Here is a 23,785-nt window from a genome sequence, read left to right on the forward strand (position 1 = left end):
CTGGGGATTTATCAATCTTAATGTTTTTAAGAAGATCCAGCACTTCTTCGTCCTTAATCTCCACATTGTCCAGCACACAGGCCCACTCTACTTCGACCTCATCCTGATCAAGATCCTTTTCACTTGTGAATACTGAAGCAAAGTATTCATTTAGGACCTCCCCAACCTCCAGGCACATGTTGCCCTCTTTATCCTTTAGTGGTCCCACCTTCATTCTCATCATCCTCCTATTCTTCACATACGCATAGAACGCCTTGGGGTTCTCCTTAATCCTACATGTCAAGGCCTTCTCATGCCCCCTTCAAGCTCTCCTAAGTCCTTTCTTTAGCTCCTTCCTGGCTACCCTATTTTTCTCATAAGCCCCTCCTACTTCCTGCTTCTTCTATCTAACATATGCTTCCTTTTTCCTCTTGACGAGTTGCCTCACGAGTTTCATCAGCCACGGCTTCCTTTCCCTACCATTTTTTCCTTGCCTCAGTGGGACAAACCTATCCTGAACCCAGCTCAAGTGGTTCCTAAACTTCTCCTACATTACTTCTGTGCTTTCCCCTTTGAACATCTGTTTCCAATTTACTCTCGCTAGTTCCTGCCTCATCCCTTCAAAGTTAGCCCTTCCCCAGTTAGGCACTTTACCATTTTGTCTGATTTTATCCCTTTCCATAGCTATGCTGAAGCTAAGGGAGTTGTGGTCACTCTCACCAAAATGCTCCCCCACCAAGAGGTCTGTCACCTGACCAGGTTCATTACCCAGAACTAGATCCAGTATAGCCTCTCCTCTTGTCGGCCGGTCCACATATTGTGTCAGGAATCCTTCTTGAACACACCTGACAAATTCAGCCCCATCTATCCCCTTGCACTCAGGAGGTGCCAGTCAATATGAGAGAAGTTGAAATCACCCATAACTACTACCCTGTATTTCCTGCACCATTCTAAAATCTGCTTGCTTATCTGCTCCTCGGTGTCCCGAGGGCTATTTGGGGGCCTATAGACTACTCCCAGCACAGTGATTAATCCCTTCCTGTTTCTGACTTCCACCCAGACTGACTCCGTGGACACTCCTTCTGCAGTGTCCTCCCTTTATATAGCCATGATACTATCCCTGACCAGCAATGTCACTCCCCCCCCCCCTTTTCTACCTCCCATCCTATTCCTTTTAAAACACCTGAACCCCAGGACCTGCATCATCCAATCCTGCCCTTCCTCCAACCAAGTTTCAGTAATGGCCACATTGTAGTTCCATGTACTAATCCATGCTCTAAGTTCATCCTCCTTGTTCCTAATACTCCTAGCATTGAAATAGACACATTTCAACCCCTTTAACTGGCTACAATTATGTTCTGTCCCCTGCCTGTCCTTCCTCATCAACTCAGAACTCTAAGCATCATGCCCTTGTCCTTCTACCTTAATCCCTGCACTCACATTCTGATTCCCACCCCCTTGCCAAACTAGTTTAAACCCTCCTCAACAGCTCTATCAAACCTGCCCACCAGAATATTGGTCCCCCTGGGATTCAAGTGCAACCCGTCCTTTTTGTACAGGTCACACCCACCCCAAAAGAGGTTCCAATGATCCAGAAATCTGAATCCCTGCCCCCTGCTCCAATCCCTCAGCCACGCATTTATCCTCCACCTCACTCTATTCCTATTCTCACTGTCGCGTGGCACAGGCAGTAATCCCGAGATTAGTACCTTTGAGGTCCTGCTTTTCAACTTCCTTCCTAACTCCTTGTAGTCTTCTTTCAGGACCTCTTCCCTTTTCCCACCTATGTCATTGGTACCAATATGTACCACGACCTCTAGCTGTTTTCCCGCCCACCGCAGGATATCTTGGATGCGATCAGTAACATCCCAGACCCTGGCACCTGGGAGGCAAACTACCATCCAAGTTTCTTTCCTGCGTCCACAGAATCACCTGTCTGAACCCCTGACTACACAGTCCCCTATCACTACTGCCTTCCTCTTCCTTTCCCTACCCTTCTGAGCCACAGGGCCAGACTCTGTGCCAGAGGCACGACCACTGTCGCTTCCCCCAGGTAGGCTGTCCTGCCCCCGCCCTCCCCCCAACAGTACTCAAACAGGAGTACTTATTGTCAAGGGGTACAGCCACAGGGGTACTCTTGGAAGAGTACCTGACTCTTCCCCTTCCCCCTCCTGACTGTGACCCACTTGTCTGTCTCCTGTGGCCCTGTTGTGACCACCTGTCTGTAACTCCTCTCTATCACCTCCTCACTCTCTCTGACCAGATGAAGGTCATCGAGCTGCAGCTCCAGTTCCCTAACACGGTCCCTTAGAAGTTGCATCTCGATGCACCTGGTGCAGATATGGCCGTCCGGGATGCCGGGAGACTCCAGGACCTCCCACATCTGACACCGACCACAGAAAACTGGCCTCACACAAATACTACCTCCTTTAGCAATCAACAACTGCCTCACCTCGTCCCGTTCCTGCCGAAGCCCGTGGAGCCAAAGCTGCCCGCTGGATATGGCTGCCTTCTTTTTAAACTGGCTGATGTCATGTGCCTGCACAGTCTGTCCTCTCTCTTCCCCTGAGAACTCAAAATGTCTTCCCGCTGGAAATCCTTAGGTACTCTCCCGCTGCCTTCTTGTTCTGAATCCTAGTGGATGTAGTGGGTAGTGGATGTAATTTACTTGGATTTTCAGAAGGCGTTTGATAAGGTGCCACACAAGGCTGATTAACAAGATAAAATCCAATGGTGTTACAGGAATGATACTGGCATGGACAGAGGAATAGCGAATGGGAATAAAAGGGGTCTTTTCTGATTGGCTGCCAATGACTAGTGGTGTTCCTCAGGGAACAATATTGGGACCGCTACTTTTCATATTGTTTGTCAATGATTTAAAATTGATGGCTTTGTGCCAAAGTTTGGGGTAGGTAGTGCTAAGGAAGCAATGCATTTGCAGCAGGACTTAGACAAATTGGAAGGGACAAAAAAGTGGCAGATGGAATACAGTGTTTGGTAATGTACAACAGCGCATTTTGGTAAAAGGAAAAATAGTGCAGACTATTATGTCAATGGGGAGAAGGTTCAAACATCAGAGGTGCAGAAACACTTAGGAATCCTCATGCAAGAGCACCCAGAAGGTTGGTTTACAGGTTGAGAAGGCAAGTGCAATGTTGGCACTTAGTTCAAGGGGAATAGAATATAAAAGCAAAGAGATAATGCTGAGCCTTTATAAGACACTAGTCAGTCTGCACTTGGAGTATTGTCAACAGTTTTGGGCCCCATATCTCAGAAGGGATGTGTTGTGTTGGAGAGAGTCCAGAGGAGGTTCACAAGGATGATTCTGGGAATGAAGGGGTAAACATATGGGGAGCGTTTGGCAGCTTTGGGCCTGTACTCACTGGAATTTAGAAGAATGCAGGCAGGATCTTATTGAAAGTCACTAAATATTGAAAGGACTAGATAGGGTTGAGGTGGAGATGATGTTTCCTATGATAGGGGTATCCAGAACGAGAGGGCACAGCCTTAAAATTGAGGGGCGACCTTTTAGAACAGCATTAAGGAGGATTTTTTTTTTTAGCCAGAGTAGTGAATCTGTAGAACGCTTTGCCACAGACTGTGGCGGAGGCCAAGTCTGTGGGTATACTTAAGGTGAAGATTGATTGTTTCATGATTGGTCAGGGCATGAAAGGATATGGAAGAAGGGAGATGTATGGGGTTGAGTGGGATCCAGGATCAGCCATGATGGAATGGCAGAGCAGACTTGATGGGCTGAATGGCCTCATTCTGCTCCTATATCTTGTGGTTTTATGGACTTAACTGTACCCTAAAGGATTTTCAGTGACTGGAAATTTTCTTGTATCCATGGCCTGACTTATGTTTTTCAATAACCTTTTTGCAGAATTTGTTCATTTGTCCTCATGGTGTAGTTTTTGCCAGGATACTGACTCACCAGCAGATGGACCTTCCAGATACCAGTGCATTTTTACTGCAATCCATTGAAACACTTTGAATGCACACAGGTCTCCAAAAACAGATGTCTATTTAACTAATTATGTGATTTCTAAAACCAATTGACCGCACCAGTGATCATTTGGTACATCATATTAAAGTTGGGGGCTGGAGTGAATACTTATGCAATCAATTATTTTGTGTTTTATATTTGTAATTAATTCAATTGCTTTGTAGGGATCTGTTTTCAATTTGACATGAGTCTTTTTCTGTTGATCAGTGTCGAAAAAGCTGAATTCAATCCACTGTGATTCAATGTTGTAAAATAATAAAACATGAAAACTTTCAAGGGAGGTGAATACTTTTTTATAGGCACTGTATATTTGAAGAGAGGCTGGTTTCTGCAGTTTACAGTTTCAGCCAGAGCAGTTACCACACCAAGCCTTGATAGGATGCTTTTTCTGGTGTATTGAATAAAAAATGGGGAAGTTCTTTAGCCTCCTGAGGAAGTAGAGGCTCAAGTGAACTTTCTTGGCTGTGGCATCTACACAGTTGGACCAGGACAGACTGTTGATGGTGTTCATTTTTAGGAACTTGAAGCTTTCAACCCTCAAGTATATACGGAGTAGAATATGGGGCTAAGGATATGGCAGATATTCGTGGCAGGGTTACGACTGCCCATTTTTACAGATTCTGGTCTGTTCAAAGTCAGAGTTGAATTTACTGCCATATGCACTAAATTGCCATAGGTGCAATGAAATGCTTACCTGCAGCATCATGACAGGCCCAATGCATCATATAAGCTGCATTCACACAATTTTTTCAAGTAAGCACAATTAGAACAAATAAAACCAAAGTCCATTTTAGTACAAATTGGTCATGGTGTTTCTAAACTGCAGTAATTAAGGTTTTATCCTTGGTTCAAGAACCAAATGATTTAAGGGAAATAACTATTCTTTTACCTGGTGCTATGGGCCTCAGACTTCTGTACCTCCTGCCCAATGGCAGCTGCAAAAAGATGGCATGGTCCAGATGGTGGGAATTGTTGATGATAGATGTTGTTTTCTTCAGGCAGTACCTCCTGTAGACATTACCAGTGGTGGGGAGAGTGGTATCCACGATGCATTAGGCAAAGTACACTATTCCCTGCAATTCTTACATTTCTCCACATTCGAATTGCTGTAACAGACCATAATGCAACTAGTCAGGATACTTTCAACAATCCGTCTGTAGAAGTTTGTTCATGTTGGATGACAAGCTGAACCTCCTTAACCTCCTAAGAAAGTAAACACACTGGTGCATTTATGATTGATGATTGCATCCATATGCTAAGCACAGGACAGATTAGCTAATATGTTTTCACCATGAATTTAAAGTTGCTAACTCTCTCCACACTGATCCCCCAATGTACATTGGTGAATGTTTACCCTCCTCTTCCTTCCTAAGGTTTACAATTAGCTGATTCAGGAAATCAAGGATTGCAAAGAGAGGTATTGAGTCCCAACTCTAGGAGTTTGCTTGGACATAGTATTGAAGGCAAAGTTATCATCAATAAACACTAATCTATCGTGGGTGCTTTTACTGTCCAGATGGTGTATGCCATGGCACGTTTATTAAAAATGATTTATAGATTTTTGATTTTGATTATTAGCAGAATGAAATTTCAAATATATATTCAGATAAATATTAGAAATTTGATTTCTATACTGAAGTTCTGATTGTAAATTAGAGAAATCTACATGAAACTGGTTTGAACACTTATTGAACAGTTCTCTGCCTTTCCTGCCATCTAATGGCAGCTAACATTATTGCTTAGAACACAGAAACTACAAAGCATTTGCTATTGACAATAGAGTCACAAGAGACTTCTGATTCTAAACATGGAGTGAAAACCTGCTGGATGAACTCAGCAGGTCAGTCAGCATCCACGGAGGCAGGGGAATGGTAAAGACAATGCATCAGGACTGAGAATGCAGAGAGGAGATAGAGAAGAAAGAGGTGAGAGGGAGTAATGAAGCAGGAACTGGCAAGTAATACATGGAATCAGGTGAGGAGGGGTGATGATGAGTGGATGGAGCCTGGTGGGGGTAGGAGAAGGGTGGAATTGGAAGATGGGTAGCTAGGGGATAGGCAGCAACAAATAAGGAAAATAAAGCTAGCTGAGGAGAGGAGAGTGTGGAGGTAGAGACAAAAGCTGGAAGGTGATCTGAAACAAGAGGTTGCAGATACTAGAAATAAGTAAGGAAGTTGATAAGTGAAAACACCATCTTCCTTGCACTATGTTCAGCTCTTGGTCTCCTTGACAATATGAATACATCTAACAGGATGTTATTCATCAATTTAATGTCAGTTTTCAAAATCATAATACACAATAAGCTCATCTCTGAACTCTTGGGCTTGGAGCCCCCATCCACAACTGGCTTCTACACTTCCTGACAAGCAGAATTGGTCATAATCTTATCTCCACCTAGACACCTGCGGTCCCTGGGGTTGCATCCTTACTCCCTGTACGTCACTACTGTGTGGCCAGATACAATGCCAACTTGATCTTTAAGTTCACCACAGATCAACAACAATGATATGGAATACACGAATACAGAGTACATGAACCTGTGCCATGGTGTTAGAACAACTAGTCTTTGACATCAGCTGGACATTAACAGCTGGTTATTGGGCTAAGAAGTGGGGTGTGATGGGGGGAGGGGGATGAACACAATCTTTTCCTCAACTTTGGAGCTGCTGTAGAGTTTGTCAACAGCTTCAAGTTCTGAGGCACCCATATCATCAGCAACCTTAACTTCGAAGCTGGCATAGTGTATTTTTCCAGTCAATCACCGATGCATCACTTCCTACCATTTACCCTGTAAATTTTCAGAGGGCATTGCTTCAGAAGAGCTCATAGTATTGTTCAGGATGTCCGTCACAGGCCGTTCTGTCCCTCCTCTGCCTCCTGGGTGAAGAAACAGGAATTGGAAAGCCTCGACTTAAGAACTGCTTCTTCCCCTCTGCTATCAGATTTCCAAACAAATCACCTCTTTCATGCTGCCATGTTCTCAGACTCTTAACCCTATCTCTCTGTTATTTCATTATTGTCAAATCAAGTCAAATCACATGAAATTTATTGTCATCTGCACAGGTACAGGACAATTAAAAACAGAGTATACATATAAAAGACAGTGAAGAGAGAGAAAAAGTCTGCAAAAACAAGCAGGGCAAGTGCATGATAGTGCAAGAGGTGGTCAGCATGTTTCCTGAAATTAGCCTTGTAGGATTTCAGGCTTCTGAACCTCCTGCCAGAAGAAGCAAGAGAAGAGGACATGGGCCAGATGGTGGGGATCCTTGCTGATAGATGCTGCCTTTTTGAGGCAGTGCCTCTTGTCGATGTTGTCAATGGTGGTAAGGGGCTCTGTCTATAATGGACTGGGTGTGTCCACTACTCTGCAGCCTGTTGTAGGAGTTGCCTCATTGGGCCATGGCGGAACTGGTCAGGCCTCTCAACGGTGCATCTTTAGTGTTGTCACTTTAGCATTTTTCCTTGCAATTACCTCAGACTGTACGAGAATTTGTGCACTATTTTGTTGATTTGCACTCATCACTGTATTTATTATTACCATATATACTGTTTACTGTATACTGGGGAGGGAGATCGGTACCACTGGTTAATCCAGCTCAGACCCCACTGTGGAGGGAAAATTAAAAATTAAATCCCAGAGTGGAGTTTACATAATTCCTGAACACAATGCTAAGTGCTCGATGAGGCACTATTCCTCAACCTTACATTGGACTTAAATTGGAAAAGTTTGGAAAGACAAATCGAGAAGTCAAAATTGAACTGGAATTAAAGTAACAGGCAAATGGAAATGAAGGCCACTCATGCAGACTGAAGACAGGTGCTCTGCAATGTGGTTACCCAACTGAGTTTGCTCTTTCCAATAGAGAAAAGAACACATTGCAAACACTAAATGCAGCACATTAAATTGGAAAAAGTGTGATTGAACCAGTGCTTCAACTGGAAGGCAAACAAAAGAATATCTCTAGATTTTCTCATGTTTGTGATTTAACTGTATAACCATATAACAATTACAGCACAGAAACAGGCCATCTCGGCCCTTCTAGTCTGTGCCCACACTTACACTCACCTAGTTCCACTGGCCCGCACTCAGCCCATAACCCTTCATTCCTTTCCTGTCCATATACCTATCCAATTTTACTTTAAATGACAATACCGAACTCGCCTCTACCACTTCTACTGGAAGCTTGTTCCACACAGCTAATACTCTCTAAGTAAAGAAGTTCCCCCTCATGTTACCCCTAAACTTTTGCCCCCTAACTCTCAACTCATGTCCTCTTGTTTGAATCTCCCCTACTCTCAATGGAAAAAGCCTATCCACGTCTACTCTATCTATCCCCCTCATAATTTTAAATACCTCTATCAAGTCCCCCCTCAGCCTTCTACGCTCCAAAGAATAAATACCTAACTTGTTCAACCTTCCTCTGTAACTTAGGTGCTGAAACCCAGATAATATTCTAGTAAATCTTCTCTGTACCCTCTCTATTTTGTTGACATCTTTCCTATAATTCGGTGACCAGAACTGTACACAATACCCCAAATTTGGCCTCACCAATGCCTTGTACAATTTTAACATTACATCCCAACTCCTATACTCAATGCTCTGATTTATAAAGGCCAGCATACCAAAAGCTTTCTTCACCACCCTATCCACATGAGATTCCACCTTCAGGGAACTATGCACCATTATTCCTAGATCACTCTGTTCTACTGCATTCCTCAGTGCCCTACCATTTACCATGTATGTCGTATTTTGATTAGTCCTACTAAAATGTAGCACCTCACACTTATCAGCATTAAACTCCATCTGCCATCCTTCAGCCCACTCTTCTAACTGGCCTAAATCTCTCTGCAAGCTTTGAAAACCTACTTCATTATCCACAATGCCACCTATCTTAGTATCATCTGCATATCTACTAATCCAATTTACCACCCCATCATCCAGATCATTAATGTATATGACAAACATTGGACCCAGTACAGATCTCTGAGGCACACCACTAGTCACCGGCCTCCAACCTGACAAACAGTTATATTCTGTGAAGTCTCTTCCATGGATGCCTACCCTGAAGAAGTTTAAATTTTCCTGTCCTGCCAAAGAGTTTTGGTCCGAAATGTGGGCTGTACTTTTTTCCATATATGCTGCCTGGCCTACTGAGTTCCTTTAGCATTTTATGTGTGTGCTTCAATTGGAAGGACTGTTTATCCTGTTGGATGGTGGAAAGGGTTAAGATGAATATGTATACTGGCAGCACAACCAGCACTGTAGTCCAGTAGTTAGCGTAACACTTTACAGTGCCAGCAATCCGAAGATCAGGGTTTAATTCCCACAGCTCCCTTTAACAAATTTATACTTTTCCCCCCATGTCCAATGTGGGTTTTCTTGGGTGTTCCGCTTTCCTCCCACATTCCAAATGACATATTGGTTGGGGTTGCTAAGTCGTGGGCATGTTATATTGGCGTGAAAGCATAGCAACACTTTTGGGCCTTCCCCAGCATTTCCTCGGATAGTGTTGGTTGTTGACACAAGCAATTCAATTCACTTTATGTTTTGATGTACATTTAACAAATAAAGCTAATCTATAATCTGTGAGTTTCATTTGAGCAAGGTATTTCACTGCAACCTAGAGCATATGACATTAGACTAATTTGAATCTGATGGGCAGATGGAATGACTTGAGGGTAGGGATAGACACAATAGAGGAAATGCGTGGATGGGTAGCAGATGAAGCAGGTAGGCGTGCAGAACAAAACTGGGCAATGGGGGTGTATTGGAGTTGGGTCGTAAGAGAACCTGGCTAAAGAGAAAGAGAGAAAGGAACACCTGAAATTGAAATATTCGGTGTTCACACCATTCTTTTGTTTGCTATCCAGGTGGAACATGAGGTGGCAGTGCGGAGCTTATAGAAGACCAATCGTTGGGTTCCGGTGATGTCATCGTCCAGAATGGCAGCTTAAATCAAGAGCTCCTCTGGAAAAACGCATATTTTGCCCCGTTAATCCATCAAGTATAAGATCTTTCGAAAATACCTGAATTGATAAGGGGGACAAGAATGGAGATAAAAAAAGCATCACTGCAGAGCCTATGGAAGAGAGGGGTACAACGTGCGGCTCGTCTACCTGTGCACGTGGTGGTGAGGCTGACGCTGGGCCTCGTTCAGGCGAAGCGGCAAATATGATAAGGATTTTGGAAGAGATAAGGGAAATCCAAAAAGATATAAAACAGCAACTCAATGATATAAATTCAGAGCTCGCCAACACCAGTCAGAAAATAGTGGTGGCAGAGACATGAATTGAGAAGGTGGAAGATAGCATTCAAAACGTGGAACAGATACTAAGTAAGACAATAAAAATAAAAAATCAACAGGAAAGTAAATAGTTTGACCAAGAGGGAAGATTGCGACGGAAAAATATTAGATTTATAATGTTCCTGAAGGAGCGGAGGGGTTGTCGATGATGGAGTTTGCAGAAAAGTTGCTGCAGGAAGCGCTGGAGATTCCCTCAACTATGGAAATTGAAATTGAGAGGGTGCATCATGCACTCGTCCCGAGGCCTACCGGAGACAGAGAAAGTAAGCCGCACTCAATAGTGCTTAGATTCCTTTGATTCAAAAGTGAGGTGGAGATTTCATGAAGAAGAAGAGGGTGTTTTGGAACGGGAAGTTAATATACTTCCATCAAGATTACCCGCCGGCGGTCCTACAGAAACAGAAGGAATATTCCGAAGCGAAACGAGTTTTAAAGCGAGAAAAGATTAAATTCCAAACCCTGTACCCTGCTAAACTGAGGATGTTTTACGAAGAAGGCATACAGCTATATCAGATGGTGGAAGAAGCGACTGCAGACATGAACAACAGAGGATTGCCCGTTAGCATGGTCAGACCGAGGGAAAGCTTGGCTGAGCAGTTATCCCGATCTTCCTGGGAAATAGTAAGAGAATCGAGAAAGGATTCAGGGGACAGGAGGAGGGCGAGAGAAGGATATTAGGAAGAGACTGTGAGTTCTCTGATGACAGCCCTTAACGCCTCCAGAAGAGCCATAAGGTTTGGCTAACTTTAAAAGTGCTGATAAGCTAAACGGAAGCAAAAATAGACAATGATATACCTATCTCGAGAAATACGTATTATAATGGGGATTTTATATTACTAAATTTTTTTATTCATTCATTCACTCCTTTTTCCCCACCTAAATGAGAATACATATATGGGAGGAATACACAGGGAAATCATTTCTGTGTAATGGGCATAAATCTTTTTACTTACTTTTATAGGTACTGCAGCGGGGGCCCTCAACTCACAGGTAGGAGGGGCTATCCCCCACAGCTAGACATTTCTTCTAGCTCAACCCAGGGTCATCTAGAGACCCCAGCCTTGGAATCACACCTTCGTTACCTTTTTTTCCATTCGCGTTTCTTGGTTTTTATTTGTTCAGGGAGTAGATCGATTAATTTACATACTACAAATTTCAATGATATACTAACAGATAAATACACATGGCTAAGGACAAAGTAAAATTCATTTCTTTTAATGTCAATGGGCTGTTGAATCCAATCAAATGCAGTAAAATTCTATCAAAAATTAAAAAAGAACAAGCCCATGTAGTAGATTTACAGGAAACTCACTTAAGTGATAATGAGCATGGAAAATTAAAGAGAATGGGCTCACTAATTTGTTTTTCTCCTCATATAAATCAGGACATAGAAGAGGAGTTGCTATTCTCATCTCAAGCAAGCTAAATTTTGAAAAAGTATTCAAAATGGGAGATAAGGAGGGCAGATATATTCTGCTAGGGGTAATATAGATGGAAATCCAGTTACTTTATTAAATATAATAAATATAATAACCAGGAAGTGATATTAGTTTCTTCCAGAAAATTACTAATATTATGGTAACGGAAAAAAAAGGTCTCTTAATATGTGGGGGAGACTTAAATTTGCAATTACAACCAAAGCTAGACTCTTCCAATAGAAAATCTTATGAAACAAAGTCCTTACATAAGAAAGTTAATACACTTTTTGAGGATGTTGGTTTAATTGATATATGGAGGGACCTTTTCCCTGACAGAAGGGATTACACTCATTATTCTGCCCCCCATTCTGTATATACAAGAATAGACTATTTCATAACATTTGGAAAAGATAAAGACAAAATAATCACCTGTGGAATTGGGACAATAGATGTAAATGATCATGTAAATACTTTGTTGATTTTGACCTACAACCAAAGAATAGTATGTGGAAACTAAATTCAAGTCTACTCAATGATCCCTATTTTAAGGAACAAGTTAAAAAAGAAATTGGTCTTTACTTAGAATTCAATGATAATGGAGAGGTTTCACCTCCCATTTTATGGGATACTCTGAAGGCTGTCTTAAGAGGGAAAATTATAGCGATATCTTCATATCAGAAAAAAATAAGGAATAAAACATTAGAGGAATTACAAAATAAACTGAAGGAACTAGAAGAAAAACACAAATTGAGTTTGGCACAGGATACACTAGAGGAAATTTTAAAAACTAGGAATGAAATTAATAGTTTGGGTACACGAGAAATTAGAAAAAATTTAATGTTTCTGAAACAGAGACACTATGAAAGTGGATCTAAATCTATGAAAATACTGGCGTGGAAACTGAAAAAAAAAGATAGCAGAAAATACAATTCACAGAATTAGGGATCCAAGAATAAAAGTGATACAAAAAACCTAAGTGAAATTCAAGAAGCATTTGAAATGTTTTACAAAACTCTATATTTCAAAGTTCCAGGGGGAAGCATAACCCAGATTGACACCTTCCTGAATACTCTAGTTACCCACTTTAAGCAAAGGACAAAATAGAACGATGACTGCTGACATAACTGAAGCTGAACAAAAAACTGCAAATAGTAGGCTTAAATGAAGCAAGTCACCAGGATCAGATGGGTATACGGCAGAGTGGTACAAAGAATTTAAAAATGAGTTAATTCCTGTTCTACTCCCCACACTGAACTGGGCTCTAAAAAAGGCACAAATGCCACCCAGTTGGAAGGAAGCGATAATCTCAGCTATACCGAAAGAAGGCAAGGATAAAATGGAATGTGGGTCATTTAGACCAATATCCGTTCTTAATGTAGATTATAGATTATTTACCTCCATTATGGCCAAACGATTAGAAGAATTTCTACCCACACTGATACATAATGATCAGACAGGTTTTATACAACAACGCCAAACACAAGACAATATATGAAGCACACTTCACATTATGGATCATGTAAAAAAAAATGAAACTGAAGCAATAGTGATAAGCGTGGATGCTGAAAAGGCATTTGATTCCGTTAATTGGAATTTTCTTTACAGAGTTTTACATAGATTTGGTTTCCATGACACAATTATTAAAACTATACAGACACTGTATGACAATCCTACTACTAGGATTAAAATCAATGGATATTTATCAAATAGTTTTACCCTAGAAAGGGGCACGAGATAGGGTTGTGCATGGTCACCACTACTCTTCGCGTTATATCTGGAACCATTAGCTCAATACACCAGACAAAATGAAGATATCAGGCTGATTACTATTAAAGGGACAGAGCATAAATTGGCCTGTTATGCGGATGACATTTTGATCTATCTAGGGCAACCAACATACTCTTTACCTAAATTGATGCAATCCTTTGAACAATATGGTCGATTATCAGGATACAAGATCAACAAAGATAAAACCCAATTACTTTCATGTAACTATAGCCCACCAAGAGAAATTGAAAGTAGATACCCCTGGGCATGGCACACAGAATCTTTCAAATATTTGGGCATCATTATGCCAAAAGATTTAGCAAAATTATCAGAATGCAATTATCAGCCTATATATAAAAAAATAAGGAAGATTTAACAAGATGGAACCTAATTCTTTTTCTTGGTCTCAGTTCAAGTATTGAACCTATTAAAATGAATATACTGCCCAGACTAGGTCTCTTTCAGACCCTACCAACAGAGATTAACCAAAATTAATGTAATAAATGGAACAAGATGCTATCAAGATATATGTCAAGGTAAAAGGCCTAGAGTTCATCTCAAAACTTTGCAATTAGCCAAAGAAAAGAGGGAATGGGGCCTACCTTCTCTTAGAGATTATTATTTTGCAGCATGGTTGAGAGCTGTGATATGCTGGTATAACCCATCATATGATGCTCAATGGAAAAACATTGAGGAGAGGATACTTTCCATCCCCTACAGGCAATTTTGGCTGATAACAACCTACAAAGGTACATAAATACTATTGATAACCCGTGAGTGAAATGGACTCTTAAAGTATGGAAAACTATTATAAAATATAAACTATAGAGAGACATTGCAATTCTTAAATGGTGTGCATGTGACTCAGATTTTACACCGAATAAACTGGATGCCAGATTTAAGGACTGGACAGCTAAAGGAATAACAGCTATTTACAATATAATGAAAGAAGGAACACTGTTCAGTTTTGAAATGCTTAAAGAGAAACACTTATTAGAAAAACAAGACTTTTATCGGTATTTACAGATGCAACAATATGTTAATAGGACAGTTAAAAATGTAACCGAGGCAAGTACATGTCTGATAGAGCTATTTAGAAAAGCATATAATTCAGACAATGGTAGTAGAATCATTTCAAGCGTGTATAAGGGTTTGTCAAATCTTAAAACACATTCGACTTCATACATTAAAACAAAATGGGAGAAGGAAGGAGGGATAATTATATCTGAGGAAGAATGGACAATAATATGGAGGTATCAATGGAAGTGTACCAGTTCACAGAAATGGAGGGAGTTCGGGTGGAAAAACTTGATAAGATTTTTTATTACACCCTCTCAGAAATCTCGTTATGATAGTAACATCCCTGTTTGCTGGAGAAGTTGTGGAAATCAAAATACAAACCATTATCATATTTTCTGGGAATGCCCCGTTATCAAAGACTGTTGGAGTGGGATATGTAATACCCTACAAGACATCCTTAAATGTGAAATACCCTTAGAGAGTAAGACCATATATTTTGGGTATATACCTCAAGAATGGTTGAAAAGAGATAAGTATTTAATGAATATACTGCTGGTGGCTGGTAAAAAGGCACTTACCAGGAAATGGTTATCACAGGAGAGCCCAACTTTAAATGTACGGATGGAAATTACAATGGACATTTACAAAATGGAGAAGATAACAGCATCTGTTAGTCATAAGTTGGAACAATTTGCTTCACACTGGGAAAAATGGTTTAACTACATAACACCTCATAGGCCTGATCTTATTCTCACAAATCAATGAATATGTTGTAAAAGAAAATCACTCCCAACTTTGTACAGTTTTCTCCTTTCGTTTGTTCTCTTTCCTCTCTTTTCTATAAGTGTATACTTCAGATAAATATTATGTGGAGATTTGTGGCATATATGACTATATGATATAAGTACAATACCTGAAATACATCTTATGGAAATGTTTGTTTGATAACGAACTTCAATAAAAAATAAATTACATAAAAAATGAAAAATAGAGGGCTAAGCATTAGGGAAATTCTAGGCAATTTCTAGAGTAGGTTCACACAAAATACTCTGCAGATGCTGGGGTCAAAGCAACTTGCACAACACGCTGGATGAACTCAGCAGGTCGGGCAGCATCCATGGAAATGAACAGTCAATGTTTCGGGCCAAGACCCTTCGTCAGGACTGAAGAGGGAGGGGGCAGGGGCCCTATAAAGAAGGTGGGGGGAGGAGAAGGCTGGTAGGTGCCAGGTGAAAAGCCAGTAAGGGGAAAGATCAAGGGGTGGGGGAGGAGAAGCAGGCAGGAAAGGTGAAGAAGGAATGTAAGGGGAAAGCACTATGGGTAGTAGAAGGAAGTGGAACCATGAGGGAGGTGATAGGCAGCTGGAGGAGGAGGCAGAGTGGAACTGGGATGGGGGAAGGGAGGGGGAGGGAACTACTGGAAGTTAGAGAATTCCATGTTCATGCCAAGGGGCTGGAGACTACCCAGACAGTATATGAGGTGTTGCATAATGGAGGGCTTTGAGGCTTTCTTGAAGGGGAATTGAAGTGTATAAGGACTGGACATCCATAGTGAAAATGAAGCGGTTGGGCCTGGGGAACTGGAAGTTATTGAAGAGGTGGAGGGCATAGGATGTACCCTGGATGTAGGTGGGGAGGGACTGAACTATGGGTCTACCGGGACAGTCAGGCTTGTGGATCTTGGGGAGGAGGTAAAACCAAGCAGTGCGGGGTGTGGGAATTATGAGTTTTTTGACTAAGGATGGAAGGTCTCCAGAGTTGATAATGGGATGGTACGGCAGACAATGGTTTGATGTTTTTTGGTGGGATCCTGTTCCAGGGGTAAGTAAGAGGAGGTGTCAGAGAGCTGCCGTTTGGCCTCAGTGAGGTAGAGATCCGTCTGCCAGACGACTACGGCACTACCTTTGTCTGCCAGTTTGATTGTAAGGTTACATGGTTGGCACAACATTGTGTGCCGAAGGGCCTGTAATGTGCTGTAGATTTCTATGTTCTTTATCAGGTTATACTGTGGGGAGAGAAGGAAGCTGGTGTTTTGGATCAGGTACTACAGTAGGGAGAGGAACAAACTTATGTTTCAGATGGGATATTACTGTGGGGAGAGAAGCAAGCTGGTGTTTTGGATCCAATAGACCTGCAAACTGAGAAACAAACTCAACTTTCAGGTCAGACAATACAGTGGGGAAAGATACAAGCTGATGTCTCAGGTGAGGTAGTACTGCTGGCCGTGAAACAAGCTGATGTCTCAGGTGAGGTAGTACTGCCGGCCGTGAAACAAGCTGATGTCTCAGGTGAGGTAGTACTGCCGGCCGTGAAACAAGCTGATGTCTCAGGTGAGGTAGTACTGTCGGGAGTGAAACAAGCTGATGTTTCAGGTGAGGTAGTACTGTTGGGAGTGAAACAAGCTGTTGTTTCAGGTGAGGTAGTACTGTCGGGAGTGAAACAAGCTGGTGTTTCAGGTGAGGTAGTACTGCCGGCCGTGAAACAAGCTGATGTCTCAGGTGAGGTAGTACTGTCGGGAGTGAAACAAGCTGATGTTTCAGGTGAGGTAGTACTGTCGGGAGTGAAACAAACTGATGATTCAGGTGAGGTAGTACTGTCAGGAGTGAAACAAGCTGATGATTCAGGTGAGGTAGTACTGTCGGGAGTGAAGCAAGCTGATGATTCAGGTGAGGTAGTACTGTTGGGAGTGAAGCAAGCTGATGATTCAGGTCGAAGAGTTCTGAGGGAAAAGAAGCAAGCTGATGATTCAAGTCAGATTGTACTGTGGAGGGAGACATCAGCTGATGATTCAGGTCAGGTAGTTCTGTGGGGAGAGAAACCAGCTGATGTTTCAGGTCAGGTAGTACTGCAGGGAAAGAAACAAGCTGATGTTTCAGGTCAGGTAGACCCACGGGTAGAAAAACCAGTTGATATTTCAGGTTGGTGAGAATGGTGTAACGAAAATCAGCCAAGTTATATGTTTTTCTCTGCACATTTCTAACACCTGCATATATTTACTTGTCTCTGGGTTCAATGAGACTGCACTTGTAGAAAGAAGGGGGTATATTACTTTTATATATATCATTAGTTCTTTAATGAGAATGAAATCCTTTGGACATGTGGACTATGTTATAGGAGGTGGTGTGGAAACAGGCTGAGGCCCAACATATCAAAATTGCCAACCTGAGTTAGTCCCATTTGCCTGGAATGGCCCACATCTTGCTTAACGATTCCTATCTATGTGCCTGACTGAATGCCTTTTAAACATTGTAAAAGTACCTGCGTCCACTACTTTCTCTGACAGCACATTCCATATTCCCATCTCCTGTGTGAAAAACTTGCTCCTGGGTCTCCTTTAAGTCTTTCCCCTCTCTTCCATAATGGAGTGAGTGAGTCACAAAAACTAATCTGCTGGAGCATTTTGTTTAATGCAAGAAGGGGAACCCACTGGACAGTTTCATAGAATAATAGAGCACAGAAACAGGCCCTTCATTCACAATACAAAAGTAAATCCCACTACAGTGTATAGTCATCAAGCAAGACAGCAAGGAAACAAGTCCTCAAACCCACATTGACTATCTTGTATCTATTGATACTAGAATCAGAATCAGGTTTATCATCACCGGTATGTGACATGAAATTTGTTAACTTAGCAGCAGCAGTTCAATACAATACATAATCTAGCAGAGAGAAAAAAAAAAAAAAAAAATATGAACAAGTAAATCAATTACGTATATTGATTAAAACATGCAAAAACAGAAATACTGTACGTTAAAAAAATTGAGATAGTGTCCAAAGATTCAATGTCAATTTTCGGATAGCAGAGGGGAAGAAGCTGTTCCTGAATCGCTGAGTGTGTGTCTTCTGTACCTCCCACCTGATGGTAACAGTGAGAAAAGGGCATGCCCTGCGTGCTGGAGGTCTTTAATAATGGACACAGCCTTTCTGAGATACTGCTCCCTGAAGATATCCTGCCATTTACCAATACTTGGTCTATACTATACTACTCCTTGGTGATTCTAATGCTTGTATTGATACTGAAATGTTGTGGGAGTCCCTCAGCCGTAACACTAGTAATGAGAAAACAGCATGTTCCAGATTGTGAGGGTTCTTGAATGATGGATGCCACCTTCTGGAAGCAATCTGCTATGGTAGGGAGGGTTGGGCCTGTGATGGAGCAAGCCTCTGCCGCCTCTCTCGATCCTGTACATTGGAAACATAGAAAATAGATGCAGGAGTAGGCCATTCAGCCCTTCAAGCCTGCACCGCCATTCAGTATGATCATGGCTGATTATCCAACTCAGAACCCTGTACCTGCCTTCTCTCCATAACCCCTGATCCTTTTAGCCACAAGGGCCATATCTAACTCTCTCTTAAATATAGCCAAAGAACTGGCCTCCACTGTTTCCTGTGGCAGAGAATTCCACAGATTCACCACTCTCTGTGTGAAGAAGTTTTTCCTCATCTCAGTCCTAAAAGGCTTCCCCTTTATCCTTAAACTGTGACCCCTCGTTCTGGACTTCCCCAACATCGGAAACAAACTTCCTGCATCTAGCCTGTCCAATCCCTTTAGAATTCTATACGTTTCAATAAGATCCCCCCTCAATCTTCTAAATTCCAACGAGTATAAGCCTAGTCCATCCAGTCTTTCTTCATATGAAAGTCCTGCCATCCCAGGAATCAATCTGGTGAACCTTCTTTGTACTCCCTCTACGGCACGAATGTCTTTCCTCAGATTAGGGGACCAAAACTGCACACAATACTCCAGGTGTGGTCTCACCAAGGCCTTGTACAACTGCAGTAGAAATTCCCTGCTCCTGTACTTGAATCCTCTTGCTATGAATGCCAACGTAAGGGAGCTAGGGCTTTACTCTTTGGAGAGGAGGAGGATGAGAGGAGTCATGATAGAGGTGTACAAGATATTAAGAGGAATAAACAGAGTGGACAGCCAGCGCCTCTTCCCCAGGGCACCACTGCTCAGTACAAGAGGACATAGCTTTAAGGTAAGGGGAGGGAAGTTCAAGGGGGATATTAGAGGAAGGTTTTTCGCTCAGAGAGTGGTTGGTGCGTGGAATGTACTGCCTGAGTCAGTGGTGGAGGTAGATATACTAGTGAAATTTAAGAGACTACTAGACAGGTATATGGAGGAATTTAAGGTGGGGGGGTTATATGGGAGGCAGGGTTTGAGGGTCGGCACAACATTCTATGTTCTATACCATTTGCCTTTTTCACCGCCTGCTGTACCTGCATGCCCACTTTCAATGACTGGTGTACAATGATACCCAGGTCTCGTTGCACCTCCCCTTTTCCTAATTGGCCACCATTCAGATTTCTGTTTTCCTGTTCTTGCAACCAAAGTGGATAACCTCACATTTATCCACATTAAATTGCATCTGCCATGAATTTGCCCACTCACCTAACCAATCCAAGTCACCCTGCATCCTCCTCACAGCTAACACCGAGATGCTGCATTTAACTCCCTCATCTAAATCATTAATATATATTGTAAACAACTGGGGTCCCAGCACTGAGCCTTGCGGTACCCCACTAGTCACTGCCTGCCATTCTGAAAAGGTCCCATTTATTCCCATCTTTGTTTCCTGTTTGCCAACCAATTCTCTGTCCGCATCAATACCATACCCCCCAATACCATGTGCTTTAAGTTTGCACACTAATCTCCTGTGCGGGACCTTGTCAAAGCCTTTTGAAAATCCAAGTATACCACATCCACTGGCTCTCCCCTATCCACTCTACTAGTTACATCCTCAAAAAAATGCTATAAGATTCGTCAGACAAGATTTTCCTTTAACAAATCCATGCTGACTTTGTCCGATGATTTCACCACTTTCCAAATGTGCTGTTATCACATCTTTGATAACCGACTCCAGCATTTTCCCCACCACCGATGTCAGACTAACCGGTCTATAATTCCCCGGTTTCTCTCTTCCTTCTTTTTTTAAAAAGTGGGGTTACATTAGCCACCCTCCAATCCTCAGGAACTAATCCAGAATCTAAGGAGTTTTGAAAAATTATCACTAATGCATCCACTATTTCTTGGGCTACTTCCTTAAGCACTCTGGGATGCAGACCATCTGGTCCTGGGGATTTATCTGCCTTTAATCCCTTCAATTTACCTAACACCACTTCCCTACTAACATGTCTTTCCCTCAGTTCCTCTATCTCACTAGACCATATATGTCAAACTCAAGGCCCGCGGGCCAAATCCGGCCCGCAGTGGAATTATCTTTGGCCCGCGAGATAATATCTAATTACTATTAAAGCTGGCCCCAGTAATCGAAGCGCCTATGGCGTATGATATGGCTAATGCTGAGTTTATTCAGGTACCAGGTTTTCAGGGTTTTTAGTGTTTATTCAGCAGTCTTCTTCATAAGAAACGGAATTTGTAAAGTGAAACACTTTGTAGTTATAGCAGAGACTGAGACACATGAGAGCAGGCTGAAAAAACAGAGGCAACGAAAGCTGCGTTCGCATGCGTCCGACTGATCCGGCCCGCATGAAGCTGCATTTTGCTCAATCCGGCCCGTGACCTAAAATGAGTTTGACACCCCTGCACTAGACCCTCGGTCCCCTACTATTTCCGGAAGATTACTTATGTCCTCCTTAGTGAAGACAGAACCAATGAAGTTATTCAATTGGTCTGCCATGTCCTTGTTCCCCATGATCAATTCATCTGTTTCTGACTGTAAGGGACCTACATTTGTCTTTTTCCCTTTTCCTAATTAAGCTCTTTGTCCTCCTCTGCTGGACTCTGAATTTCTCCCAGTCCTTAGGTGTGTCGCTTTTTCTGGCTAATTTGTAGGTTTCTTCTTTGGAATTGATACTATCCCTAATTTCCCTTGTCTGCCACGGGTGCACTACCTTCCCTGGTTTATTCTTTTGCCAAACTGGGATGATTAATTGTTGTGGTTCATCCATGCGATCTTTAAATGCTTGCCATTGCATATCCACCGTCAACCCTTTAAGTATCATTTGCCAGTCTATCTTAGCCAATTCACGTCTCATACCTTCAAAGTTACCCTTCTTTAAGTACCTTTGTACCAGGCCCAACCTATGATGGAGTTCATCTTTCGAAATTTGGAACTATTTTTGGTGATATACCCAATTTGCTCAAACTCCTAACGCAGCAGAGCAACTCTTAGTGATTGTTTCTTTGTGTTGAGGCCAAGATATATCCGGAGATGTTAATCCTCAATGTGTGCTCCTCCTGAAGTCTGAAATTAATTCCTTAATCACGCTGACGTTGAGTGTGAGTTTGTTGTTGTCGCATAACTCAATCAGCCGATCTCATTCCTATACGCCTCCTGTTCTGCTTCACAGGGAAGGATTCCCACAGCGCCCTCGCCGCTGATAATTCTGCAAACAACCTGTCTTGGCTCCCTCCGCCCTCATTTACAACAATGCAGAGCGGGCTTTCCCGCTCTCGACACTGTTACAATACGACACACAACTTTGAAGTGGGTTGATAAGATGTACTGCGTGAGGAGCCGGTCTCTCGAATCGACTCCATTTCTCATTCGCATTTCGGATCTACCGCCTTTCCCTGGCGTTGGGCTCTTCTGCCCTCGCTCCACAGCCAATCAGCATACGTCACACCGACCAATCAGAAGACCCCATCATTTTGGGCGTCAGCGCCAATGGCGAGTGGCGTTGGTGCGATGTGGGTGGTGGCGTCTGCAGGAATGGTTGGTAGTTCTGTGTGTGGCGTGGGGCGATGTGGGTTGGGTATTGGGGATGTCCTGGTGATACTTGTATTGCGGTAATGGCTGACAGTCTGCATCGCAACTGAGCGAGGGATTGGCGGCTGCTTCAGGACGTGGTCTGAGTGCCCCATCCCCACTGCTAGTGTATTCTTGCAGCACTCACTCGATGGCATGTCATGTTTAACTGTGGGGAGGTGGGCAGGACATTTAAAGGGAGGAAGGGGCAACGCATTATAGACGGGAAGGTGGGCAAATGCAACTCATTGCGAATGGATACGTGTAAAAGTACAGCACATTACAGGCCCGAAGTCCCAAGGGGCTAGGAAATAATTGCAAGCAGATATCTTAAATAGTATCACTGCAAAAATAGTTTGAGAATTACATTGACATCACAGTTGCCCGGACGTGAATTTATTGAGAGAAAGAAACTTGAAACGTACAGTAAGCCTGAGCCATTTCATGTCCAATTAATTCCCTTATGAAGCTTGGTTATTTTTGAACCACAGGAAGCTAACAAAATCAGAAGTTAATTGTAACAACAAAAATCTCCTGGAAATATTTGCTGGGAAATAAATATCAGTATGGATGCTAGGAGGAATTTGCCTGCTCTTTGGGTTTGTGAATAATTCCTGGAAGTTGGAGAATCTGCTCAGAATAATAATGATGCAACATTTTCTACCCCTACAGAGTAAGAATCTAATGGCTACCAACCACTCCTTGACAGTGTCCGATCACACAGCAGATGAAGCTGTACGGTCCACGTGTGATGATGCAACAGTTTGTAAAAGGTAGGAATTGCAGTGATGCAGGAGGACTGGGACCCTCTGTCTGAAAACTTTGAATATGGAATGTATTCTATTCCTGATACCCTTGGCCATCCAATTCCTAAATAGACATTGAACCCATGTACACTACATCACTCTTATTACAAACGAGAAAATCTCCAGATGCTTGAAGTCCAAGCAAAATACACAAAATGTTGGAGGAACTCAGCAGGCCAGGCAGCATCGATGGTAAAGAGTACTGTCGATGTTTTGAGCCAAGACCCTTCAGCAGGACTGAAGAAAAAAAGATGATTTAAAAGGTGGGGGGAGGGAAATGAGAAACACAAAGTGATAGGTTAAACTGGGAGAGGAAGGGGTGAAGTAAAGTGCTGGGAAGTTAATTCATTAAAGATACAGGGCTGGAGAAGGGGAAAAACAACCTGGAAACTGCCTAAAATTTCCGTACTGCAAAGCCCTCTATTTTCTGACCTCCATGTACCTATCTAAGAATCTTGTAAAACACCCTATTGTATCAGCCTCTACCACTGTTGCTGGCAGTGTATTCCATGCACATACCACACTCTGTGTGAAAAACTTACCCCCAACACCCCCTTGTACCTATTTCCAAGCAGCTTAAAACTATGCCCCCTTGTGTTAGCCATTTCAAGCCCAGAGGAAAAGCCTTTGACTATCCATACAATCAATGTCTCTCATCATCTTGTACACTTCTATCAGGTCACCTCTCATCCTCCATCACTCGGAGTAGAAAAGGCCAAGTTCACTCAACCTATTCTCATAAGGGGCACACTCCAATCCAGGCAAAACCT

The 23,785-nt window shown here is 42.4% G+C and overlaps 1 protein-coding gene across 5 annotated transcripts in view; it reads left to right on the forward strand.

The window, feature by feature from the left end:
• The first annotated feature begins 22,090 nt into the window (after positions 1-22,090).
• lcmt1 (leucine carboxyl methyltransferase 1) overlaps positions 22,091-23,785 on the forward strand; it is a 128,689-nt gene continuing 126,994 nt past the window's right edge. Inside the window, exons 1-2 of one of the 5 annotated variants that reach the window (XM_073061077.1) lie at positions 22,091-22,176; positions 22,882-22,982. In XM_073061077.1, coding sequence (XP_072917178.1) covers positions 22,129-22,176; positions 22,882-22,982 — 149 coding nt within the window. In that variant the 5' untranslated portion in view covers positions 22,091-22,128. The other 4 variants (XM_073061079.1, XM_073061078.1, XM_073061081.1 and 1 more) reach the window with 4 other exon arrangements.

This window comes from Hemitrygon akajei, chromosome 11 (assembly GCF_048418815.1).
Source record: "Hemitrygon akajei chromosome 11, sHemAka1.3, whole genome shotgun sequence".
Classification (NCBI taxonomy): domain Eukaryota; kingdom Metazoa; phylum Chordata; class Chondrichthyes; order Myliobatiformes; family Dasyatidae; genus Hemitrygon; species Hemitrygon akajei.